Source organism: Stegodyphus dumicola, chromosome 1, assembly GCF_044657685.1.
Source record: "Stegodyphus dumicola isolate Sdum_Otavi_A_Nest chromosome 1, ASM4465768v1".
In the NCBI taxonomy this organism is placed as follows: domain Eukaryota; kingdom Metazoa; phylum Arthropoda; class Arachnida; order Araneae; family Eresidae; genus Stegodyphus; species Stegodyphus dumicola.
In genome coordinates, this window is record NC_140768.1 from 161,879,808 (window position 1) to 161,902,430 (window position 22,623).

The 22,623-nt window shown below is 31.7% G+C and overlaps 1 protein-coding gene across 1 annotated transcript in view; it reads left to right on the forward strand.

Moving 5' to 3' along the window:
- Window positions 1–21,664, forward strand: part of Jarid2 (Jumonji, AT rich interactive domain 2) — a 92,332-nt gene extending 70,668 nt beyond the window's left edge. The window contains exons 17-20 of the mRNA XM_085822776.1: window positions 6,006–6,130; window positions 8,893–9,058; window positions 11,677–11,781; window positions 16,503–21,664. Coding sequence (XP_085678902.1) covers window positions 6,006–6,130; window positions 8,893–9,058; window positions 11,677–11,781; window positions 16,503–16,655 — 549 coding nt within the window. The 3' untranslated portion in view covers window positions 16,656–21,664. The remainder of the gene's footprint in view (window positions 1–6,005; window positions 6,131–8,892; window positions 9,059–11,676; window positions 11,782–16,502) is intronic.
- The last annotated feature ends 959 nt before the right edge of the window (window positions 21,665–22,623 follow it).

Genomic DNA, 22,623 nt, shown 5'->3' on the forward strand with positions numbered 1-22,623 from the left:
GGGACACTTCTCTCTCGTTCCTGCTTGGATCTCGTTGCTGGCTGTTCAAATTTTCCTTGTTTCTTTGCCTCCGCAGCTGGTGTTCCTTCAGCAATTCGTCGACATTTGCTGCGTAGACTCCTGTCCGATGGGTAGATCTTCCGTTTGGGAGCCGGGTTATAGTTGCCGTTATTTCTCCTGGCTCTCTTTGCATTTGTCGTACTTCTCCCTTCTTCATTCTGGGGGTGGTCGTGCGCTCTCTTTTCTGGTCGGTGGAACGGCTTCTTTTTCTTGTTACCTTCAATTTTCCAACGGGGAAACTTTCTTTTCAATTGCTCCTGCCTCCTAATGGCTTGCCCTTGTGCTTGTCGTTGTTCCACCTCTGGAGCTTGTGCCTGCCGTGCCGGATCCTGTAAAAGATCTTTAAATATTTGCATTTTATAACAGTCATAGTATGGTTTAATCTGGTCAATGTTTGCGGAGCATGTTTCACCATTCCTGGCTTTTAACACCACTACAGCCTGAGTTATTTTTTCTATGACATACGGTCCTTCAAATCGTGGAAAAAATTTGGCGGTTTTATCTTCTGGTGCTGAAGAAAGTGAATGCTTAATTTTTAATACCTCATCTCCTACTTTATTAGTTACTCCCCGTCGTTTCATATCATAATAGAGCTTCTGTTTTCTTTGTGCTACTTCAGTGTTCTTTTTTGCTTCTTTAATTAATTTTTCTATATCACCCATTTTAAATTCTGGGGCTCTTTGTTGAACATAAAATAATTTATCTAACGGCGTTATAATCTTTCTGCCTAAAAATAACTCAGCAGGAGTTTTGCCCGTTGTATCATGTTTTGCGGTCCTAAGGGCTAAAGCTAATTCATTGACATAGTTATCCCAGCTTTTATGAAAATTTTTAACATAACTACGGATAATTTTCACTATATTTCTATTGACCCGTTCTGCTATATTTGATTGCGGCCGATACGGGACCATTTATAAATGACGTATGCCCAGTTTTTGGCTCATGTCTTCAAATATATTACTTACAAATTGAGGACCATTATCTGATATAACTTTTAGGGGTGCCCCGTATTTTAAAATATATTTATTTAAAATAGAATCAGTAACTAATTTCGCGGAGGCTTGTTTTAAGGGAACAATTTCAGTCCACTTACTAAAATGATCAACCATAACAAGGAGATACCGACTTTTATTTAACTGACTTTTTGGGAAAGGGCCCAATAAATCAATACCAATTATATCATTTGGAAACTCAGATTTAATACTATTTAGAAACACGGCCGGGCGGAAATCAATATAATTAACTGCTTGACATGTTGGGCAGGACTGGACATACGCCCTTGTTAACTTTTGCAGTTCAGGAAAATAGACTGCTTCGCGTACGCGTTGGATAGTTTTTCGAATGCCAGCATGAGAAGCTAAAGGGCAGTCGTGTAACTCCTGCAGGATATTTAATTTAAGACTAGCTGGGATAACACGTCGAAATTCGTTGTTGGAATTTGTAGTTTTTGTATAAGATAATAGACCATCTATTAGTTCGTAATGGGCCGCCCTATTTCTTCTCGCCACAATATCTTGGTGGCTAAAATTTTCAGGATCCTTTAAATACTCATAAATGTTTCCAAATTCAGGATCCTTACCCAGTTCGGTTATTACAGTTTCTCGGGAATTTATTGTACATGCTGTGAGCATTGCCACCTTTACAGTATTACCTTCTTCATCTATTTTTATTCTGGATAGGGCATCTGCTACGATATTTTCCTTTTCGGGCGTGTGCTTGATTACCAGATTATACTCTTGTAACTTGAGTGCCCATCTTATTAACCTTGGGGATAAGTTTTTCCCTGAGTACAATCTAGTTACCGCGGCATGATCAGAATACACTGTTATTGGCGCCCTTCCAAAATAGACTCGGAACTTTTGCACTGCTAACAGAACTGCAATTGCCTCTTTCTCGGTCGCGGAATAATTTCTTTGTGTTTGATTTAAAGTTCGACTAAAAAATGCCACGGGTTGCCGATTTTGCGAAAGTACCGCTCCTACCGCATAATCCGAAGCATCCGCTGAAATTTCTAAATTCTCCTCCTTTTCAGGAAATTTCAAAACAGGGGCTTGCGTTAATGCTTGCTTTAATTTTTCGAAAGCACTATTGGGTTCGGCCGTCCACGAGAATCTTGCCTTTTTCCTTTTTAATTTTAACAGTGGTTCAGCAATAGCTGCAAAATCTTTTATAAAGAACCTATAATATGAACAAAGTCCTAGAAAAGAAGAGAGCTTCTTCGCCGTATTTGGCGGCGGATACTTTTGCACAGCGATTATTTTTGATTCGTCTGTCTCGATTCCTTTCTGAGATATTTTGTAACCTAAGTATTTTAATTCTGGGGCTGCAAATTTGCACTTTTCGACATTAACTTTTAGACCAGCCTCATTTAATAATGAGGCCCACCAGCGGCCGAGCGGTAAAGTCGCTGAACACTGGTAGTTCGGTCAGAGGTTCGAATCCCGCGAAAGGTCTGGCTGCATGGGCGTTTTCGTGGTTTTCCCAATGTGTAACGTGTATACGAGCCAGTTTTCCTTAGAAAGTCCTCCACGAAAGGCATCCCTCCCCTTAGGCAGATAGCCCTAGTGTGCTTTGCCATAATTAAATACACACATTTAATAATGAAAACACCTGTCTTAAATCCTGTACATGTTGGTCCAGATTATCGCTAGTAATAATGATATCGTCTAAATAGATAAATATGGTCTTTCCTAGAACAGGCCTTAGCACAATGTCCATAGATCGCTGAAATGTTGCTGGTGCCCCTGAAAGGCCAAACGGCACACGCAAGAATGCATAAGTGCCAGACTTGGTTATTAAAGAAGTCTTAGGCACATCTTCTGGTTTAACACCTATTTGAAAATAACCAGTCGTTAAGTCTAAAATCGTCATGTATTTGGTAGACGTTATGTTCCTTAGAATTTCTTCAATAATAGGTAACGGATATACCGGATATTTAGTCATGGAGTTTAATTTACGATAGTCAATTGCAAAACGCCACCTTTTCGAATGTGTTACTGGATAGTCATTATTTTTCTTACATAACACAACCGGGCTAGCATAACTACTTGAGATGGGCGTTATGATCTTTTTACGTAACATATCTCGAATGTGCCACTCTATAATTTTTTCTTTATTCTTATCATATCGGTATCGTTTGTGGCGAACTGGCAGTGAATCTCCGGTGTCGATACTATGGTTAGTAACTTGAGTAAATCCTGGAATATCACTAAATAACGAAGCAAATTCACTTACGACTTGTCGAATATTTTGTTGCTCTTCCTTAGGCAAGTGGTCAAGGTTTACCATTGGTGGTTCTATTTTTTCTTCTCGAACTGGTTTCATCGTCAGCTTAAGGGACCCTTCATTAAAATCCAGCGTTGCTTCTGCCTCTGAAAGAAAATCTATCCCTAAGATGATATGTGCTTGCAAATTCTTTACTATAAAAAACATAATCTTTACTTGTTCGTCCTTGATACGAACGTATAGCGGTAATTTACCTATGCACTTGCATCTTTCTCCCTGCGCAGCTAACACTGTCGTATTATCTGAATTATATATGCGGTATTTCCGAAAATACTTCCTAAAAAAATCTTCTGCCACACAGGAACACTGTGTGCCAGTATCCAGGAGTGCGGTGGCTGGGATGTTATTCACCAACACTTCAATCTTTGGAAGAGTCAAATTTTTCACCATTACTGTATTTAACTTGAAGGAAGAGGGGTTTTCTTGGCCTTCGAATTTCCGCACCCTCCCGTCAGCAGAAATCCGTTTTAGTTTAAATCTTGTTTTTTCCTTTCCGTGCTTTCCTTCTTTTTCCACTGGCCTTCAGACTTTTTTCCTGGATTACTATTGAACTGTCGACATTCGCCGGTTGTTTTTGGATACTCGGGTTTCCTTGCCCACTGATTCGCTTTGCTTCCGTAGCCGTGTTCTTGACTTTGCTGTGGTCTTGGCAAACCAAATTGGTTTCGTTGTTCATACTGGTGTCTTCTTTCAATGTCCGCCGTTCTTCTACTTTCAAACTGGATTGCTAGCTCAAATAACTTTTCCAGTGTAGTCGGATTCCTTAATTCAATAAAGTCTTGTACTTGGGGAAGTAACCTCGGCAAAATCACTTGAATTATCTCAGGATCTGGACGGTTTCCATACAAGAGTTTGAAGACATGAATTTTTCTTAAAATAAAGGTGGAAAGATTTTCGATTCATTGCTGATATATGCTGAAAAGTTCCGTTTCTAATTTTGCACGATCCCTTCCGACAGGGAAAGCTTTTACTAAGGCAGTCTTGAAATTTTCGTAAGTATAGGTGGGATTTCCCGCTTGACCCAAGAGGCTTCTGCCTATACATTTGAACCAATTAAGCACTTAGCCCCTCAAAGCGCTGGTAGCTAAGGTGACTTTCTGGAACTCATGCACGGGATACAGCATGAAGTGGTCATCCAATTTTTCCAAAAAACTGGTTACCGGTGAGTTTCCATTAAATGTTGCTTCTGGTTTCATCGATGCGCGCATGGTCTGGACGATGTAACCAAATCCTTCCAGGGCGGCAGCTGGCATTTCTGGATTCTGACCCGCTTCTGCAGGCAGCACAGGTTCTTCTTGAAACTCGGCCATGGTTATTCTTCTTCGTCGGGCGCCAGTATCAGGTTCTATGTTCCTCCTTACTTGCTTTGGGAACATTAAATGACCTGACTTGGAACAGGGAGCTTACTAAAGCTATGTTCAATAAATGTGGGAAGTAGACAAGATACACAGGAAGGGTATACGAAACCCTTTATTTTTCTCTCTTTACAATGATTTCCGGACTTCGGAATACAGAGACCAACCACTTGTGGTCTGAACGTAAGAATATAAAAATATTAACTAAATTCTAACTAAACTAACTTTGGATTAATAAACAAGTGTCTACCTGCAGATTCACCCTATATTAACAGAAAGGCCGTATGTAGTACAGAGAACTGTTAACACTACAATACGTTTAAAATTATTAAGAGGATTAAACCTCTGGCCTTGAAAGCAACCAGCAACCGAGTAAAACTGCTATGGCAAGCGGCCTGCTCCTAATCACTCCTTCCTCTCTCTTGCTTGGCAAAAAGCCACGACTTAAGTACTTGGTATTCGCAAGACAATTTGCATAAATAAGTTAAAGCTTTTAATTCTGGCCGGAAGTAGAAAATAAGAAGTGATAGTAAAGATTTAAAATAAAATAAATGTTAGTAAAACTTAAGATCCTTACAATATATATAAATAATAAGTGCACAGGGGGGAAAACTGCCACTTTTAAGGAAGCAAAACATTGTTAGAAAAAAAGCATAGTTTATCTATTATTTTTAAATTAATAAATAAGTATTATTAACTTTTTAAATGTCATAAATGCTTACTGAACATCGTTTCTTCTGAATTATAGCTATTTTTTTTTTTTCCACCGTTCATTTTAAAGCTGGTTCAAATTTAAAACGCTAATTTTTTTACTGTGGAATGCATCTTCATGCTCAGTGACAGCATGACTACTCACTTCTTTTTTCAAGGGAAAAGCTCTATGAGCTAGCCCTTTTCTTCTAAGTGTTTACCCATACTGTGCTTTTACTATGGAATATTGTTCTAAAATTATTGAGGAAACCTGTTAGTCTCTTAAAATTGTTTCCAAAGTTACATGAAAAATGAAAAAGAACAACTGTTCTTTTTTCACTACTACTTTTAAAATATGTTTATTGGTTAAATACAATTTTATAAACAAGGCAGAAGATATGTCTTATATAAGATCTATTCTATTTTAATCAAATGTTAAGCCTAAAATAATGATACATGTTCCTAAAGAAATGCATGTAATAATATAATGATAGTAATAACAAAAAATTTTTTTATTCTCATTATTGAAAAAAAAAAAACTGAGAATCATGTTTCTCTCTCTCACTTTTTTTTCCCCCCAGTTTATTTATTCATTACCATTTATTTGGATTTTAGGATATAAGAAACAGCTATGAACCACCTGCATTCTCACTTGAAAGATTGTTGTTTAGCATAGCGAATGATCCGAAAACACAGCCTGAAACTTTGGAAAAGATACTTCCTATGGTTAAAGAAATCAGGTTAGATGTTATTTATATTATTAAGTTTAATTTAAAAAATATTGTTACGAATTTTTTACGTAGATGGGTAATTTTGTAGAATTATAAGTAAAATTATTGTATTTTTCTGTGTAATGTAGCATGAGACAAATTTTAGAGAAAGCTATGCCAGAAAAGTAAAAATACAGGGTAATTGCATTTAGCATTGAGTAAATGGATAACTGGTAATTTGGCGAAATATCGCCAAGCTGATAACGGTTTTCGCCACTTATTTTGTCATCAAATTTGGCAAGAAAGTACCAAAAGTCTGACATTTTGTCCGGTCCTTGTACCACCGTAATAAGTATTGTAACTGAATAAGTGTAATTAACCACTATGTTAGCTGTAACCGTAATTCCGCCCTCGTATTGCTTTCCCATAATTTTGAAATGCATGAAGTACCTCTGCAGTCGGTTGAAAACTATAAAAGCCTCAAGGAAGGGCATTTCCTCTCAGTTGCTTAGTTATTATTGTTGTGAGTTGTTTGGTTCTGCATGAACAGAGATATCCAAGTTAGCTTTCTCTTTAGATGCGCTTTGCATTGCATTGTGTTTAACTCTATTGGTAGTTTGAAGCGTAACTGTTGATAATACTGTGTGATACTGTGAATACTTGCCATTAAAATTATTTATAATAATATTTCTGCGGATCTGAAATATTTCTTTCGATAAAAATAAATTTTTATTGACCTATTATCGGACTTGTGCATTCAATCTATTGTGAACCCGTGCGCACGCAGCAATATTTACTAGAATATTGATTATATATTTTGAACTATGAATTTATCTTTTCATTCAAAAAAATTCAGTTTTGGGTATAACTTGAAAGTTATGTTTGCTTTCTAGTGATTATCGAAATAATATGCATTTTATATTGTTGCATAATAATGCATCCATTTGTTTGCCACTGATGTAATTGAATATTTGGATCATTCTTTTATAAGACAAACAAGCTAAACAATTTTGACTAGAAAGATAAATGTGCAAACTTTATACTTTCGGCCAAAAAAATAACTTTTGTTACTCATTTCGACTGAAGTGAAATTTTTCTCAAGAAATATATCCTTAAGATTAATTTTTTTCTAATGAAAGAACAAAATAAATTTTTCGTAACACAAGGCATGTTATATCTTTTAGGTTAATAATTTCAATAATTAAACAAAAATGAAACAACATGCTTTAAAAACTTTTTATCTTAACAATACTTACTTTGAAAACAAGAATACTTTTATAAGAGATGATAACATGTTTAATTTTAATGGCGAGCAATAAGGCTAATTTTCGAGGGAAAGAACAATAAGGCTAATGCATAATTTTCGAGGGAAAGATGTATGTTCCCTCGAACATTATTTGGCACATGTTGTCTTATAATTAAAGATCCAAATAGTTTGTCATGCAACAAATATAAACCTTATCTCGAAACTTTCCGTAAAAAATAGACATAATTTGCAAATTCTCCTAATTTTGTACATGAGTGTATAACAGACTTGAAACATTCATTGAAGTATTTTTTTTTATTTCCCATGCTATTAATTTATTAAATTTGTTAATTAAGGATGCAAAAATATAATTCCAAACAATTAATAGTAACCAAAGTGTGATTTATTTCATGAAAATGTTCATTAAATGGGGCTATTGTCAAATTTATTTTTACGTAATTTTAATCATATTTTAAAAAATGCTAAAACTTTATTGTGTACTTCCAAATTATCCAAGTTTTTTATGCATACAACTAAAAATACTGTTCTTCATCTTTTATTCTTAATATCAGATAAATTTTCGCCAATTTCGTACACTTCGGATCAAATTAATAAAATAAATTGTTAAATCAGATTTAAACAGAACATTATTATTCATTAAATCTGGAGGATAATGAAATAATTCTCTTTCAACACTGTCAGTGTATATTGTCTAAAACCCAGGACCAGCCAGCCACTCTGTGAAATATGGGCGACAGAATTTTTCTGTTCAGAAGTTACCTAATGGCAAAATTTTGGAGCCCTGTAGATTACGCTGGATAGGGGGGAAGCCTAACTCCTCTCTGTCAAAATGTTCTCATCCTGTTTAAACCTCTTGCTGCTGAATAAAGACTAAAATTCCTATGTATATATGGCATGTTCTTGTATTGCCTTCTTTACAGATCTTAATAAATTTTAAATCAAATTGCAGAATTCCCTTTGAAGAATTCTGTCTCTTAATTATTATTAAAATGAAACAGATGTAAATTATACAAAAAGATGCTCATTGTTTTTAAAGTTTTAATATCAAGGATAAATTAAATATGCTACACTGAATAACAATACTTCTGGAAACTGGCAATTTGTTATGCAGTGAGGATGATAAATACCCAATAGAAAAACAAAATGTAATCCAATGAAGGTTCAAGAAAAGGAAGGTTAACAGACGCTCATGTTTTGCTTGTTATGTTATTTACTAAGAAAATTTTAGAATTTCCATGTGAGCACTTTGCTTTCTCATGAGTTAATCATTCAGGATTTTATTATCTTTGAAAACAGTGCAGAGGTGAAATGGCATTATCAAATTAAAAATTTTAAATGTATTCATATATGCATTTTCAATAACTTTAAATTGTCATATCAAATGAACTTATGAAATAGAACACAAACTAGAATCATGTTGCTTAACTATGCCTTGTTTCAAATAGTATGTTAAATGTAGTTATATTTAATTCACAAAATACATATGAGATGTGCTTAATAATCTTTTATTATCTATGTATATCAGGAGTAAAGAACTGAGCCTTAGATCACAGCTAAGTGATTTAGGATTAAAACAGTGTGAAAGAATACCTCTACTAGAAATGAAAGATAAGAAAAAGAAGTCTAGAGGCATTGAGGATGAAAGTGAACAAGAATGTGAAATATGTCGCTCTCATTGTTATGTATCTATGGTAAAAAAGTTTTTATTGATTTATGTGTCTTTAATTATATAACTTGTGTCTGAGATGAATAGAGTTTATCATTGTGTTACATATCTTTTTTTGATAATTTTCACCAACATATGCTGTGATGTCAAAGACTTGGTTTCATTTGTTTGAGTAGAGTTGAGATATTTACCTGCTTTCTTCTCCAGGCGAATTTAGAAGGGCTAACAAATCAAGTTTACCATTCGTTATTTAACTTAAATAATGAATAGCTAAGTTCCTAATACCTGAATAATTTTTCTTAGTTACCAAATGTTAAAAAATGAATAAATAAAAATAAATTATTCTGTTTTACATTTGAAATTTATTTTATACAGATTCTGCACTTTTATTGAAAACATTTTTTAGATTACAATAGTTTTGTAATTTATCATGAGATCTATATTAGTGGTGTTTTAAGACCTGTTTGGCTTTACAGATTTTGATTTTGTGATTTGAAAATTTCATTGCAGTTTTTTTAACAAACATAATATTGTTGTGATGACGGTGAAATTATCAGGCGTTAAAAGTGTTTTTTTTTTTTTTTTTTTTTTTTTTTTTTTTTTTTTTTTTTTTTTATATATATAAACAATTACATGAAATAGATTACACGAATTTCATCTTTGACAGTATTTTGAATCTTAGATGTAAGTGAGATAAAAAATGGTATGAAGAACTTTTTAAAATTTTTTTTTAATAAATGTTCTGAAGTTTTTTATGATTGGCTTTTTGCCATAAGGGGGAACTTGCTAGAAACATGTTGAAATAAATTTCATCTGTTTAATTTTCAGTTTTGTGTGGTTTGTGAATCCTCACCTGCCGTCTTTCTGTCTTCAAATATCTTTTTTTTTTCTTCTTCCTCCCCCCTCTAAATATATATATATATAGTTGTGCTTTTTTTCTGTATTTATTCAAAAAAATTACCTGATCTTACTCTTATAAGGTAAGTAAGAATGAATTTGTAGTACATGGTATATTTGTTAATTATTAGCATTATGTAGTTGAAGATGTTATTCACATTCATTCCATATTTTTTTTTAAGCAACTAAAATTGTTTGAAATAATTTTTGATCTCGTAAAAGTGTATGTTTAGCAGAGGTATAGTAGCATGTTCTAGGAGCTTTCAAAAATTAGCAAAATAAAATTAAAGTGGTTGTTAATCAGTTGTAGTAACAGTAGATCTTTATCTACTATGTACATTTTTAGATTTTTTATGAAGATTCAACCAATGTTTAATCGGTTAACATTTAGATTAAATTTTGTTTTACATCAATAAATGGTACATTACTAAGTTTATCTACACAAGAGTATTAATTTTATCTTCATGACATTTAAATGTTCTGTAATAAACAAAAGCTTTTCTTCCCTACTCAGGATTTTCTCAGTGTAGGAGTGTAAGAAAACTATAAATGAAATTAGCCAAAGAGCTTGAAATTTAGAATGTCTAATTAAATATTAATATACTTTCCTCAGAATCATATTATAAATGGTTTAATAACCGGAATAATAAAATGAATTTAAGTTAAATTTGAGTTCTTTTGAAATGGCATCAGAAGTGGTTTTTCTGGCTGCATCTCTGTGCAGTCTTAACCTTCCGTGTATTTCTAGTTTTTCATATTTCAAGATTAGCAACCATGAGAATGTATTAATGTGTTTCAAGACTTTTAAGAGAGTAAGTACTTTTTTTTTAATGGAAGTAGGTACAGAAATCATGCCAAATTAATTCTCCCAAGAAAATTGTGCTGCACAACAAAATGGCTGTCATTTGATACCTCTTGAAATTTGGTCTTCAAAAGTTTACATTACATTTAACTAGCTCATTGTGAAGAAGTAATTGATTTGTACTGTTTAGTTTTTGAATTTTGTACCAAATTTATTTGCATAAAATTTGATGAGAATTTTTTTTAATATTCATATGATTTATAAAATTTAGTTTTTATGAGTAATTTAAGATTACTGGTTCAGTCTTACAAAAAGGTATTCATTATTAGACATTTCCCCCTTTGAAGGGAAAAAGAGGATTGAAAAATTAAGAGCTAAATATATATAAAAATATTTTTTAAGTTATACCTTTTTTTTAATTTATAAGATAAGAAGTTGATCTTAAATTGTCTGGTTGCTTATTTTATAAATTTAATTATTATTTAATTCCATAACATACATAAATTCATTTATATCTTTTATATTTTATGAATAATAAAATATGAATAATAAAATTTTATATTTTATGAAAAAAATTTTATGAATAATAAAATATAAAATGTCAGAGATTTATCTGATTGATTGATTTTTAATTCATTTAAATCTTTTATATTTTATGCTTTTATTTATTTGCTAATTTATCCATTCTTTTGAGAACTTCAGTTTCTCTTATTTCAGTCACATCTTCAGAATTTATGAATATTGCTTTTAGAAACCACAGTGTTACTTTTAGTATAGTGAAATTTTAATGGATAAAGTGTATGCTCATTAATCAATTAATGAAATTTCAAGGATGAAAAGTTATAGTAATAATTGACATTACAGATATAATTTTTAAAGTACCACAAATGTTGAAATTGGATATAAAACATTTCATTTTAAAAAATAAACTTTTTTTATTTTAGGTTGTTTATTCCCAAGAAGATTGCATTTATTGTCTTCCCCATGCTTTGGAATATATTCCAAAGAAAAATCTGAAATCTTCTAAACTTATGTATACATATGATGAGGTAAAAAATTATTACTTTTTTATAATAATTGTTCAAATGATTCTTCTCAATGAAATTCTTTTCTAAAATCAGAAAATTTTTCTTACTGAATTTTCTATGAATGAAACAATTTTCTAAAGAAAGTGTCTAATATTTCAGTTAATCAGTTAATTCAGCACTAAAAGCAAAATTTTAAAAAAGTGCATTTGCATTACTTTTTCCCCATCTTAATTGTAAAACCTGTTTTAAATAAATTTACGTAGATGAATGAAGTTAATCTGTTTTTTTTCTGGTCTGTTATGAATGTGTGAAATTGATATATTGGATAATTTGACTATTGACTTATTCCTAAATTTGAAATTTCACCTGTGAGAAGCTCAAACAAAATTGGATGAATTTAAAATTTTTTTTTTTTTTTTTTTTTTTTTCTATTGCTATACTTTTTATGGCTTATTCAAAAGATGGTGTAGCAGCTATGTATATGATTATAATTCAATACTGTTATCACTAAAACACTTAATATCTTGGTGATGTATGACATAAAACTGAACTGTATTTCTAATATCTCATAAAAAATTTTAATTACTCACACTGATATGTACACATATGCACACATGCTACGTGCCCCCCTCCCCAAATAAAGAGCTGCTACACCAGCCTAAAACTTAGTACTTGTTGAATGGTCCATTACTTTGCATTATTATTCTGAGGTGCAGGATGCTTGTATTTCACAGCACATTGCATGGTATTCTAGATCGTTTGATACTGTAGAAATCTGAAGACTTAAATTGCCATGATAAATCTCTAAATTGAGATTAGTGTTCTAACCAAAATCTGCCATCTATTGACTTGAATAGCTGTCCATAGAAAGCCAGACCCATCAGAATGAATAAGTTTAACTCCTCAAAAAGGGTATATACATAATATTCATTGATGCAGACATTCATAAATATATTAGAAATCATAATTAAGATCAGCTAAACAAACCTGTACCATTATGGAGATACCATAGCTTGTATTATCTTTTGATTTCATGTAGAAGAATATAGAATAGGGGTTGGCAACCTTGTAGTTGTAGTGTGCCAAACCAATCTACCAGTATGATTCAGAATGCGGCACGGTATGAAATATTTGAAATAATTTGATTTCCATAGCAATGCATGCAGAATTCGGGAATAGAGGTAAAGAAATACATATTTAGAGTTTTATTACATATTTATTATGCATAATTAAAAGATATTTATTAAGATAAAATATAACTATTCTATCAACATAAAAAAATTGAATTGTTTATGTATTATGTATTTTTTAAAGATATTTATTAAAATAAAAACAACATAAAGTTACAACATAATAACAAAACAAGGCATGCAACATCATTCATTGTGGTACTTTCATCAAGAGCAATGCTAAATACAACAATTTCTTGTAATTCAGAATTCTGTTTTGTTGTATTTTTTGCCATTTGAGTTATTCGTCTTTCTGTAATTCATGCAGAAGCTGATGTTTCTTGAATTTGGGATAATATTGTTTGTCGATTTGAATGATTTTTGATTTGTTGCTGAAGAATTTTCAACACTTTTTAAAATGTGTCCTTTATATATTCACCATCTGTGGAAGATTTGCCTCTGGCAGCTACACAATGAGCAATTATGAAACTACATTCACAGCTTTAGGTTTGGTTCCAGTTGTTTGACAAAAAATTTAACTTATTTCTTATGTCCAGTAATAACTTGTTTTATAACTTTTAGTTTCTCATTAGAATTTTGAAATGTAGGTTGATGTTTAATTTAAAATGTCTTTGTATACTTAACGTGCGGCATATGATACGTTTGCTACATAACACACACAGCATGATTCTTTTGTCGTATGAATCCATATTCGTTAGTCCAAGAGTCTTGAAAACTACAAACATCAAGTGTTTTTTTGTTGGCCATTTGATTAAATATGTAGGTATGAATTGTCACAATAATTAAACTAACGAAATACAAGTTTTCGAGCTGCCTAACCGGTACACCGGTTAGCGTTGCTGACAGCCATACCGAAAGGCCCAGGTGTTCGAATCCCAGAAAAGGCATGGATGTTTATAAATGTATAGTGTCGGTGTGGCACTCTAAATATACGGCGAGCCGAAAGTCCCCTCGTGTGGTTTGGTGGAAAGGGTGAGGGATCCTCGGACCCGTCCCCCACCCGGGGTTCTCTCCATCAAAATTGGGGGTGGAATTGAGCTAAATCATACTGTCACCTGTAATGTGCTCAAAGCTGTTGCCAACGACAGGAGTAATCTTGCACTCCTTGCCACAAGGAATTTCATGGGCTTGTGCTGACTACATCAGGCAAGTGAGCATAAGTAATAACAACACTTCACAGTAAAACTAAGAATGTGTCATTAAGTTAAAAGTAATTCATAGCACACAGCATGCATCAAACTGAATTTTACTTTCTACTAAAATCATACTCAATACTAATGTATTGGTGCAATGAATGAAACTAAAGGAGAGAAAATGTATGAGGCATGAGATGGGTCAGTGCAGAGAGAAGAGATGGGGGCGATACATTTTTATGTGATAACTTTGTAGAGGGGTATCTAGTACAACTGAGAATTTTACCACATGCCAAATCGGGCATGTGTGCTTTAGGTTGCCGATGCCTAATATAGAACCATGGGGTTTTCCACACTCATACATTCTTCTATCATACTAGAACAGTTGGAAATACAATTCGTCACACAAAACTACATATTTACAGTCAAGTATCCAGTATCTGAGTTGCTGAGCTCAGTTAAGCTGCATAGCTGTGTGTCATGCATTCATCAAGGGTACTCTGGCTGAGAGCCAGCTCTTAAGATTCCACAGTCCTTGCTCTGTTCATCAAAGCTTTAGCCTTGTATTCTTAAGTTTTTAATGTTGTATTTATTTCACATTGAATAATTTTCTCTGATTTACCCAGAATCTTTTTATGGCATGAGTTCAAAGTTTTGCTAAAATTTTGTAATTATCGTACACTTTTGAAGAAATAATTCCATGTGAAACTTCATTCCTACCTGTGATGTTTTATAATGCATCTGATGAACTCCAAATATTGCATCATATTAAAAATCACTTAGATCATAAAAACTTGCCATTATCAGGGTCACAACAGCTCTATGTATGTCATGTGTATCTCTTTATATATGCAATGTCATCCAAAGCATGATATCCATAGATTCATCTGTATCAGTTTACACACAGTCCACACACACACGCTTCATGTTATATACTAATGTGCAAAACTTAAGCAACAAATTAATTTTTCAACATGCAACCATCAAATTGTTGAAAAGAGGTTTTTACAACCAGTACAGAGAAAAAGTAAGTAGAAAGGTGATGCATATGCAAATATCAGCACCATGATGTCAAGGCATTTAAAGCATGAGGCATCAGTACATACAGTCCAAGGTAACTTAACAAAAAGAAAGGGAGGTGCATTTCTAGGTATTCTTCTGCAAGCCATTATTGTAACAATAAGACACAAGTGATATTTTATGTGCAGTATGGCTATACTGAAAAACATCAGGACACCTTTAAAATGATCGGCGAACTTGAGGAAGGGTGTTGTTTGACATCTTGTCACCCAAGTTTAGAATTGATAAATGTGTTATTTCACAAAGCTTAGGAAGCCTTCCAAATGATAGCTACATCTGTAAGAAAGGTTGACAGTGATCTGCCAAGCAAAACAATGACTGATAACCAATATATTGACCTGCAGGTAAAAAGGAATCGAAACCAGACAGGGGACAACATTGCTCAGCAGTTGTGCATGGTAACAGGACAACAGGTGGCCTATTCACCCGCCATCCTGAATGCTGCATACCATTGACAGTAGGCCATTGGCAGCATTGTTTACAATGTTATAGCGAACACTAAGACATCAATGGAGTCATGTTCTCTGTACCAATGAGAGTTGTTTCACTCTTGACAAATGATTCTTGGTACCAGTTGATATGGAGAGTGGTAGGGACACAACAGTTAGTGTAAATAACATCAGGGGAAAAGAATATTGAGGTGGTCCTATGATGAGACATTGATGAACGGGCAGACAAAGCTCAGTATTTTTGACAGAGGTTCATTTACAAAAGATGGCTACTGTGATAAAGTTATCTTCCACCACGTGCATCTTTTCACACAGGGCTCATGCTATTGAGGAAAGTGAAGATATCCACAGAATGGATTGACAGTTATGCTCTCCTGATTTAAATTGCATTGAACATGTGTGGGATGCTTTAGGGAGGCACCTCGCAGCACGATCTTACCCTCCAAAGAACACCAGACAACTGAAACACATGCTTCTTGAAGATTGGGAACTTTTACCCTAGAACTGTTAGATAATAAGGTGTTAAGTATCAACAGGCAATGCAACACAACCATTGTAGTTAGGGAAGGTCATGTCCCTTAACTAAGGCTGTTTGGTTTGTTTTTCTTCCTCTTGGCCAGGCAGTTTTTGTACCAATGCCATTTTGTCAATAAAGTCTTTCTTTTGTTCCGTATTGTATGTTCCTATTCATTTTTGGCTTTTCTACTTCTCTCATCCTTTAAGTTCTACATTGTGCCTCTGTAATATGAATTTCATGTGTCCCAGTTGATTTTTGCAGAATTCGGCCAATATCAGAAAGTTGTTCTGGTCTTGTACACTAGTGTATATATATATATATAATATGTATTGTAAATTTTATACTGACTATATATCTTCTAATATTTTTGTAGAAAGATCTTGATGAACTCATAAAAAAAAATGAAGAACTTATTTCAAGCCAAATGCACAAACTTAATGCTAAAAAGAAATCCCCGAAGAAGAAAGTGTTAATTCCTTTTGAAAAGTCTGCAGCCCATAATAAAAAGGAAAATTCTTCATTATAGGAATTGAAAGTATTTTAATTGCAGTTTTATCTTATTTATTTATAGTCATTTCACTAAATCAAATGTTGAACACTATGTGCCATTTTTCTTTTTATTTTGGTAAAATATTTTTCTCATATATTGTTTTATTATAAATATCATGTTATTGTTTATAGGTGTATGACAATTAATCTTTTAATGTGTCTTGTACTGAGATCATTGTTATGTGAATCATTTTAATTCATAGGTTCATTTTTAATTCACAGAACTATCGCATTTGTATTTAAAATTGTGTGCCATTGCTTATTTTTTATAGAGGTGCTTCTTTTTAATCTGAACTTTACAGAAACTAATAATTATTATTTATATTAAAAAAAAAGATTTAATGAAGTATGCAGTACTTTCCTTATACTGAAACTTTTATGCTTTATGAATCAATTAAGAATTTTTCATTATAAAAAAAAAAAAAATATTGTTAAGCTTTAATATTGCCGAATGTGTAGTAACTTTAGTAAACACGAAATGGTTAAGGTAAAAGTTGGAGGAAGGCAACCATTACTTTAAACTGTGGTATTCTGCATTAAAGAACAGTTTTCATATAACATATATATTGCATTAATTTATGTACATTTCACATGTAAATTGTTAAATTATTTTTGCTGGTGCTAATTTTCAGGTGTAACAGTTTTTTTTTTTTTAAATACTACACAGCACACATAGGCTAGAGGAAGAGATGCCTTCATAAATGATTTTCTATTGGAAACTAGCTTATACTTACACATATCGATAACCACGAAAACATCCATTTAACCAGCCTATTCATCGGAACTGGAACACAGGTTGAACTACCAGTGTTTAATGGTCTTAACCACTCAGCTGCTGGTGGTTTTAACATTATCAGATAAATATATTTTGTTCTTTTCCTGATATGCATAATTTGTTAATTTATTTTCTGTTTATCTCTTTTACTAATACACACCTTCAAATCTTTTTTCTGATGCTTTATCAGCAGTTTTACAAAAAATTACCCATAAACAAAAATCTGCACTGAGAAGATAAGTACTTGAAGATAACTTTTGTAAATAAAAGAGTTATTGTAATAAAAAGACATGCTAAGCAGTAAGGAAGGGCATAATTAGTCTTAGTCATAAAAGCAAATCATATAGCCATAAAATTCAGTTAAAAAAAAAAAAAAAAAGGCCTTCATGTATTATTGCAGCATATTTGATTGCACTTACTCAGAAAGACATATTCTGATGATAGAAATTAAATTTGGCATTTATCATACACATTAGAATTAAGATAATGTTAATCTGTCCAGAACATCAGGTTATCAAAATTCATGTGCAAAATTTAACTTGAAAAAGGAAAATATGTTTCTGTTAAATGTACACGATACTTCTCCACAGTAAGTAAATGTATATACAATGTACATAAATTTATTTTCTTGAATTCATTTATGCACCTCTAATAACAAATGAACTCTAATAGTTCTTTATGCATACACTGCAAATTAGCAATAATTACTTGAACATTATAATTGCACTAAGAACTCCAAAATTTGTTGCACTAAAATACATTTGAGAATGTTAATGTGAAACATTGCTATGGTATTATTTAGGTTCGAAATGGTCTAGTATAGTTCTAGAACTGAAACTATTCATTTTAATAAAAGAAATGAGGCAATAATTTATTAAAAAGCATATACACTTAAAAATATTTTCAATAATTTATTCTTTTTGAAAAAAAATATATAGAGCTATTTTAAATTCTTTCCTCTTCCCCCCTCCCCTCCCAACTAAGTACCAAACTTCAGTGTCCCTTACGTTACAATAGTTAATATTTATGCATATAACATAAACAAAGAAAAAACTTTATTAAGCAACTAAAATGCTGTATTTTAATTTTGAATTAAAGTTTAAGGTCAGAAAATTCGAATACTCTTTTTTCAGATAACTCATTATATATATATATTTCTTTTTTTACAGCCTTATTTGAGAAAAAATTTTAATATATTTAATTTTATATAATTTTTTTGAAAAAATGAAATAACAAAAATCTTTAAGTATGATTCATATTTATGAAGAATAATCGGTATGGATTTTTTCTTATTATTTAAGTATATTGATACAGCAGATTTTCATCAAAAACATTCATTAAAAAAATGTTTCATAAAGGAGACTAATAAAAATGTTCTGCTATGCAAAAATAGTTCAAGGTGCATGGAAAGATTTCCACCTTGAACAAGAAGTGCCCTTGCCAGTAATTGCAATTAACAAACAACGACTATATAGTCTTCCTCCATTATTTTTATTATATACTTAGCTACTCCGAATGTGTTTCAAAGCAAACTGTGTTTTAGTACCATAAGTACTGCACAATGAAATTCAGATAACAACACAAGGTTTAAGTAGCCTATTTTAAGCAATAATCTGGTGATTTCTCAAGAATAATTCTGAATAAAGTGCATTACTCTCTAACTCTCAGCTGCAGCCAAATTGTTTTTACATGTTCCTAATCAAATTTTGGTGCCATAAACTTTTTTTTTTTTTTCCTTTGTGCAAATATTGTTAGCTCAGAGGGTGTTCGCACATTTTTGTAACCATTTTGCAAAAGATTTATATATAAACAAATCTTAGAATTTTATTTTCTAATATGTTCAGTCTGGGAGTCTTTTTGTTGAACTATCATATTACATGTTGATTTCCAACATGGAAATCCTTTTCTTAAAACATCAAGGTTAATTTTTAATTTTATTCCACTCCTCCTTCACAATCTTCCAGAGTCTATCCAATGTTTGGGGATGCCACTTATAAAGAGCTTCTTTTAAAAGTCCAAATGCACAGTAATCCATATGAGACACATCGAGGGATTTGGGAGGGATGCATTGAAAGGGCATAGCTTCAATTACGATTTCATTTCTCATTTTTTCAGAAAAAAGAGAGCACTAGATTTGGAGGTATGGCACGGAGCCTTATCCCTATGGAACTTAACATCGTGAAGATTGTTTGGATAAAGAGATAGAATTTCTTTAGAAATACATGTTAAAGCATATTTCTGATAGTAATCCAAATTAATTTTGATATTTTTTTGCCTACTTTCCTTATTTTAAGTTTTCGGTTATAATAGAATCCAGCAATAACCATAAAACTTTTAGAAAATCTTTCTTTGGTTTCTCTGAACCAGCATATTAAGTCTTTTTCTCCTCTTTAATTGGTAATAAATCGATCTTTTTCTATTGCAGTCGAATATGTATATCCTAGCCTCATCAACTGTAACCATATGTTTCGATTTTTTACCTGCCAAATAATTTTCATACAAGAGTCTGCATGTAGTCTTACGCCAAGAAACATGTTTCGGCATTAGGCGACGAACATTATGTTTCTCTGTTTTGATTAGCTTTAAATCGGATATTATAATTTTGTTGTGTAGTTCCTACAGAAATATTTAAAGACTTTGCAATAGCTCTTTGGGGGGGGAGCATTTCCCTTTAAAACATGAGATGTGACTAATAATAGCTATTCATACCTGTGTTGGGTATGCATTTTGCCTTTTTCCCAATCAGATGTAAACTTTGACGTTTCTTTCCTTTCATATTATATGTCACTTATTTTACGTGTAGAAATATTAAAACCCATGCTTTTCGCATCTCTTTTTAATAATTGAATAAGAGTATTTCTCTTCGGATAGCGCTTCGATCCATTGTTTATTTTTCAGCAACATTTTAAAGAAAAGAATTTTTTTAATGCTGCAGCCGATAATCAAACCTTATTCCAATTTGATGGCAGTAATGTTTATATTTTTAAATTAAATATTTAAATTCGTGGAGAAAATCAAAGTCATTACAAAAATGTGTAAACACCCTCCGTATTTATGTGAACTCTTGTAACAAATTACAGTATATCCACATTGTAAGCCAAGCCTACTTGCTGAAACCAAAGTTGTTTTTATAAGTTTGGTTTTGTTTTGTTTATTTTTTGAAAATATAATGATTTCTTTTAGAAGGCACATTTTATTAATTTATTATTATTATTTTAACTGAAATATTGGTTTAATATAATAAATATTGTGCTAAAAGGAATGGTATACAAATAGGAACTGTTTATCATTTTAGTTTTAATTTGTAAAAACAAAATAGTAAATGTACAGAATTTCCTGTATCTGCCATATGCTTTTATTTTGTAATAACTAAAATAATTTTGTAATAATTGTAAAGACAATTTATTTGTATTATGTCAGATGCTGACTTTTTTCCCTTCTTATGTGTTATGTTTAAAATGTATACATATAATATTTTGTAAAACTCTTTCCTGTTTTTATTTATTTACTTTTACACTTCTGAGTGATGATGTTCAACTTGCTGAATCTATGCACTGCAAGCTCAATTTTAAATTTTAATCAGAAAGCATACTTCTGCTTACTATGCATATAAAACTTACCGATTTAACTCATTCAATTTTTGCATTTAGTACAGAATTACCTCATCTTAATGAAGTACTAGTCAAGGGATATATATTCTGCTGTAAATATTTTCTCATCATAATGTGACATAGATTATTTTATTCAAGCAGACATCCTATAAAATTTGCAATAATTTTGTAGGTTTCTATGATGTTTTTTAATAAATACAGTGATGCCTTTCATGGTGACCACCTCTAAAAATAATAAGTATTATGAAGAATATTAAGTATGCACTGCTATTGAACAGTGCTTCTTTCAGATGACCAACAGTAAACCATAATCGGATAGTTTATTACACATAATGATTCACTGTTGAAGATACAAATAATTAATATAAGAAGTATTTTTAAATTTTTTTAATTAATATAAGAAGGATTTTTAAAATGTTTTTTTTTTTAAGGTAGTAAAGCTGCTGTATTCAAACTCTTTAAAAAAAAAAATGAATGGCTATTAGCTCAGTGTAGGTGATCGATCGATCGATTCCATCAGGCTATATTTTTATCATTAGTGAGCTAATGCCTCTATTTTTTTTTTTTTTTTTTTTTTTTTTTTTTTTTTTTTTTTTTTTTGAGTGCCATCAAAAAAAAAAATAATAATAAACGCTTTCAGATTTTATATTTCGCCCAAGTAGGCTTTTTTTTACGTTTTGTGTGCACAAAATGCACACAAATACCTTTATTTATTAAATAAATCGCACTTAAACCATAAAATTAAATTCAACAGCAGTATCACAAAATATTTTTAAAAAGCATATCTTTAGAATTTCCAATACATAGTCTTTCGCATTGGAGATAAAAATGTTTTTTCATACAGTGTTGCCATTGTTCGCTTTGAAATCGTTGAGTTTGTTAATCCAAAATTTGTTTACAAAATATGAAACAGATGATAAAACAAATTCCAAATTTGGTCTACCAGATGCCCATACTCAGGTAAAGGATTATGTTATCCAAAATTGGATGTTCTAGGTACCATTGTTTTATCACAATGCAAGAAACATGTATACATTTTTGCAAATTCTTCATTATTTAATTTCTTTAATATAATACAGGGTGATAATATTTGGTAGCAACAATTTGAAAAGTGATACAGCCTTTTAAATCTTTCAACGCTAAATGCCAAAACGAAAAATAATATAACCTTCTGGGCTAACAAATATACAAATTTAGCTATTGAATACCGTTTAAATACCGCTCAGAGAGTTAAAAAAGCACTCTTTTGTCATTATTATATAAATATTTGTATCATCAACAGTGAAAGATATATATGTAATACACTATCAAGCCTATCTGTCGGAAATTCTTTTGAATAAAACTTAGCAGAAGTATCATTTTTAAAATAGATCTGATACTAAGTGATCTGATTACATAAAATCAATGTTGTAAAATATAAATATTATTCATCTCATGGATCAATTCATTCTGAACTTTCTCAAGCAATTTCAATTAATAATAATATAAGTAATAAAATTCTGATTCATCACTGCCAGTAAGTACCTGTTTTTGCATGTAAGCTCATAAGCTCATTATTT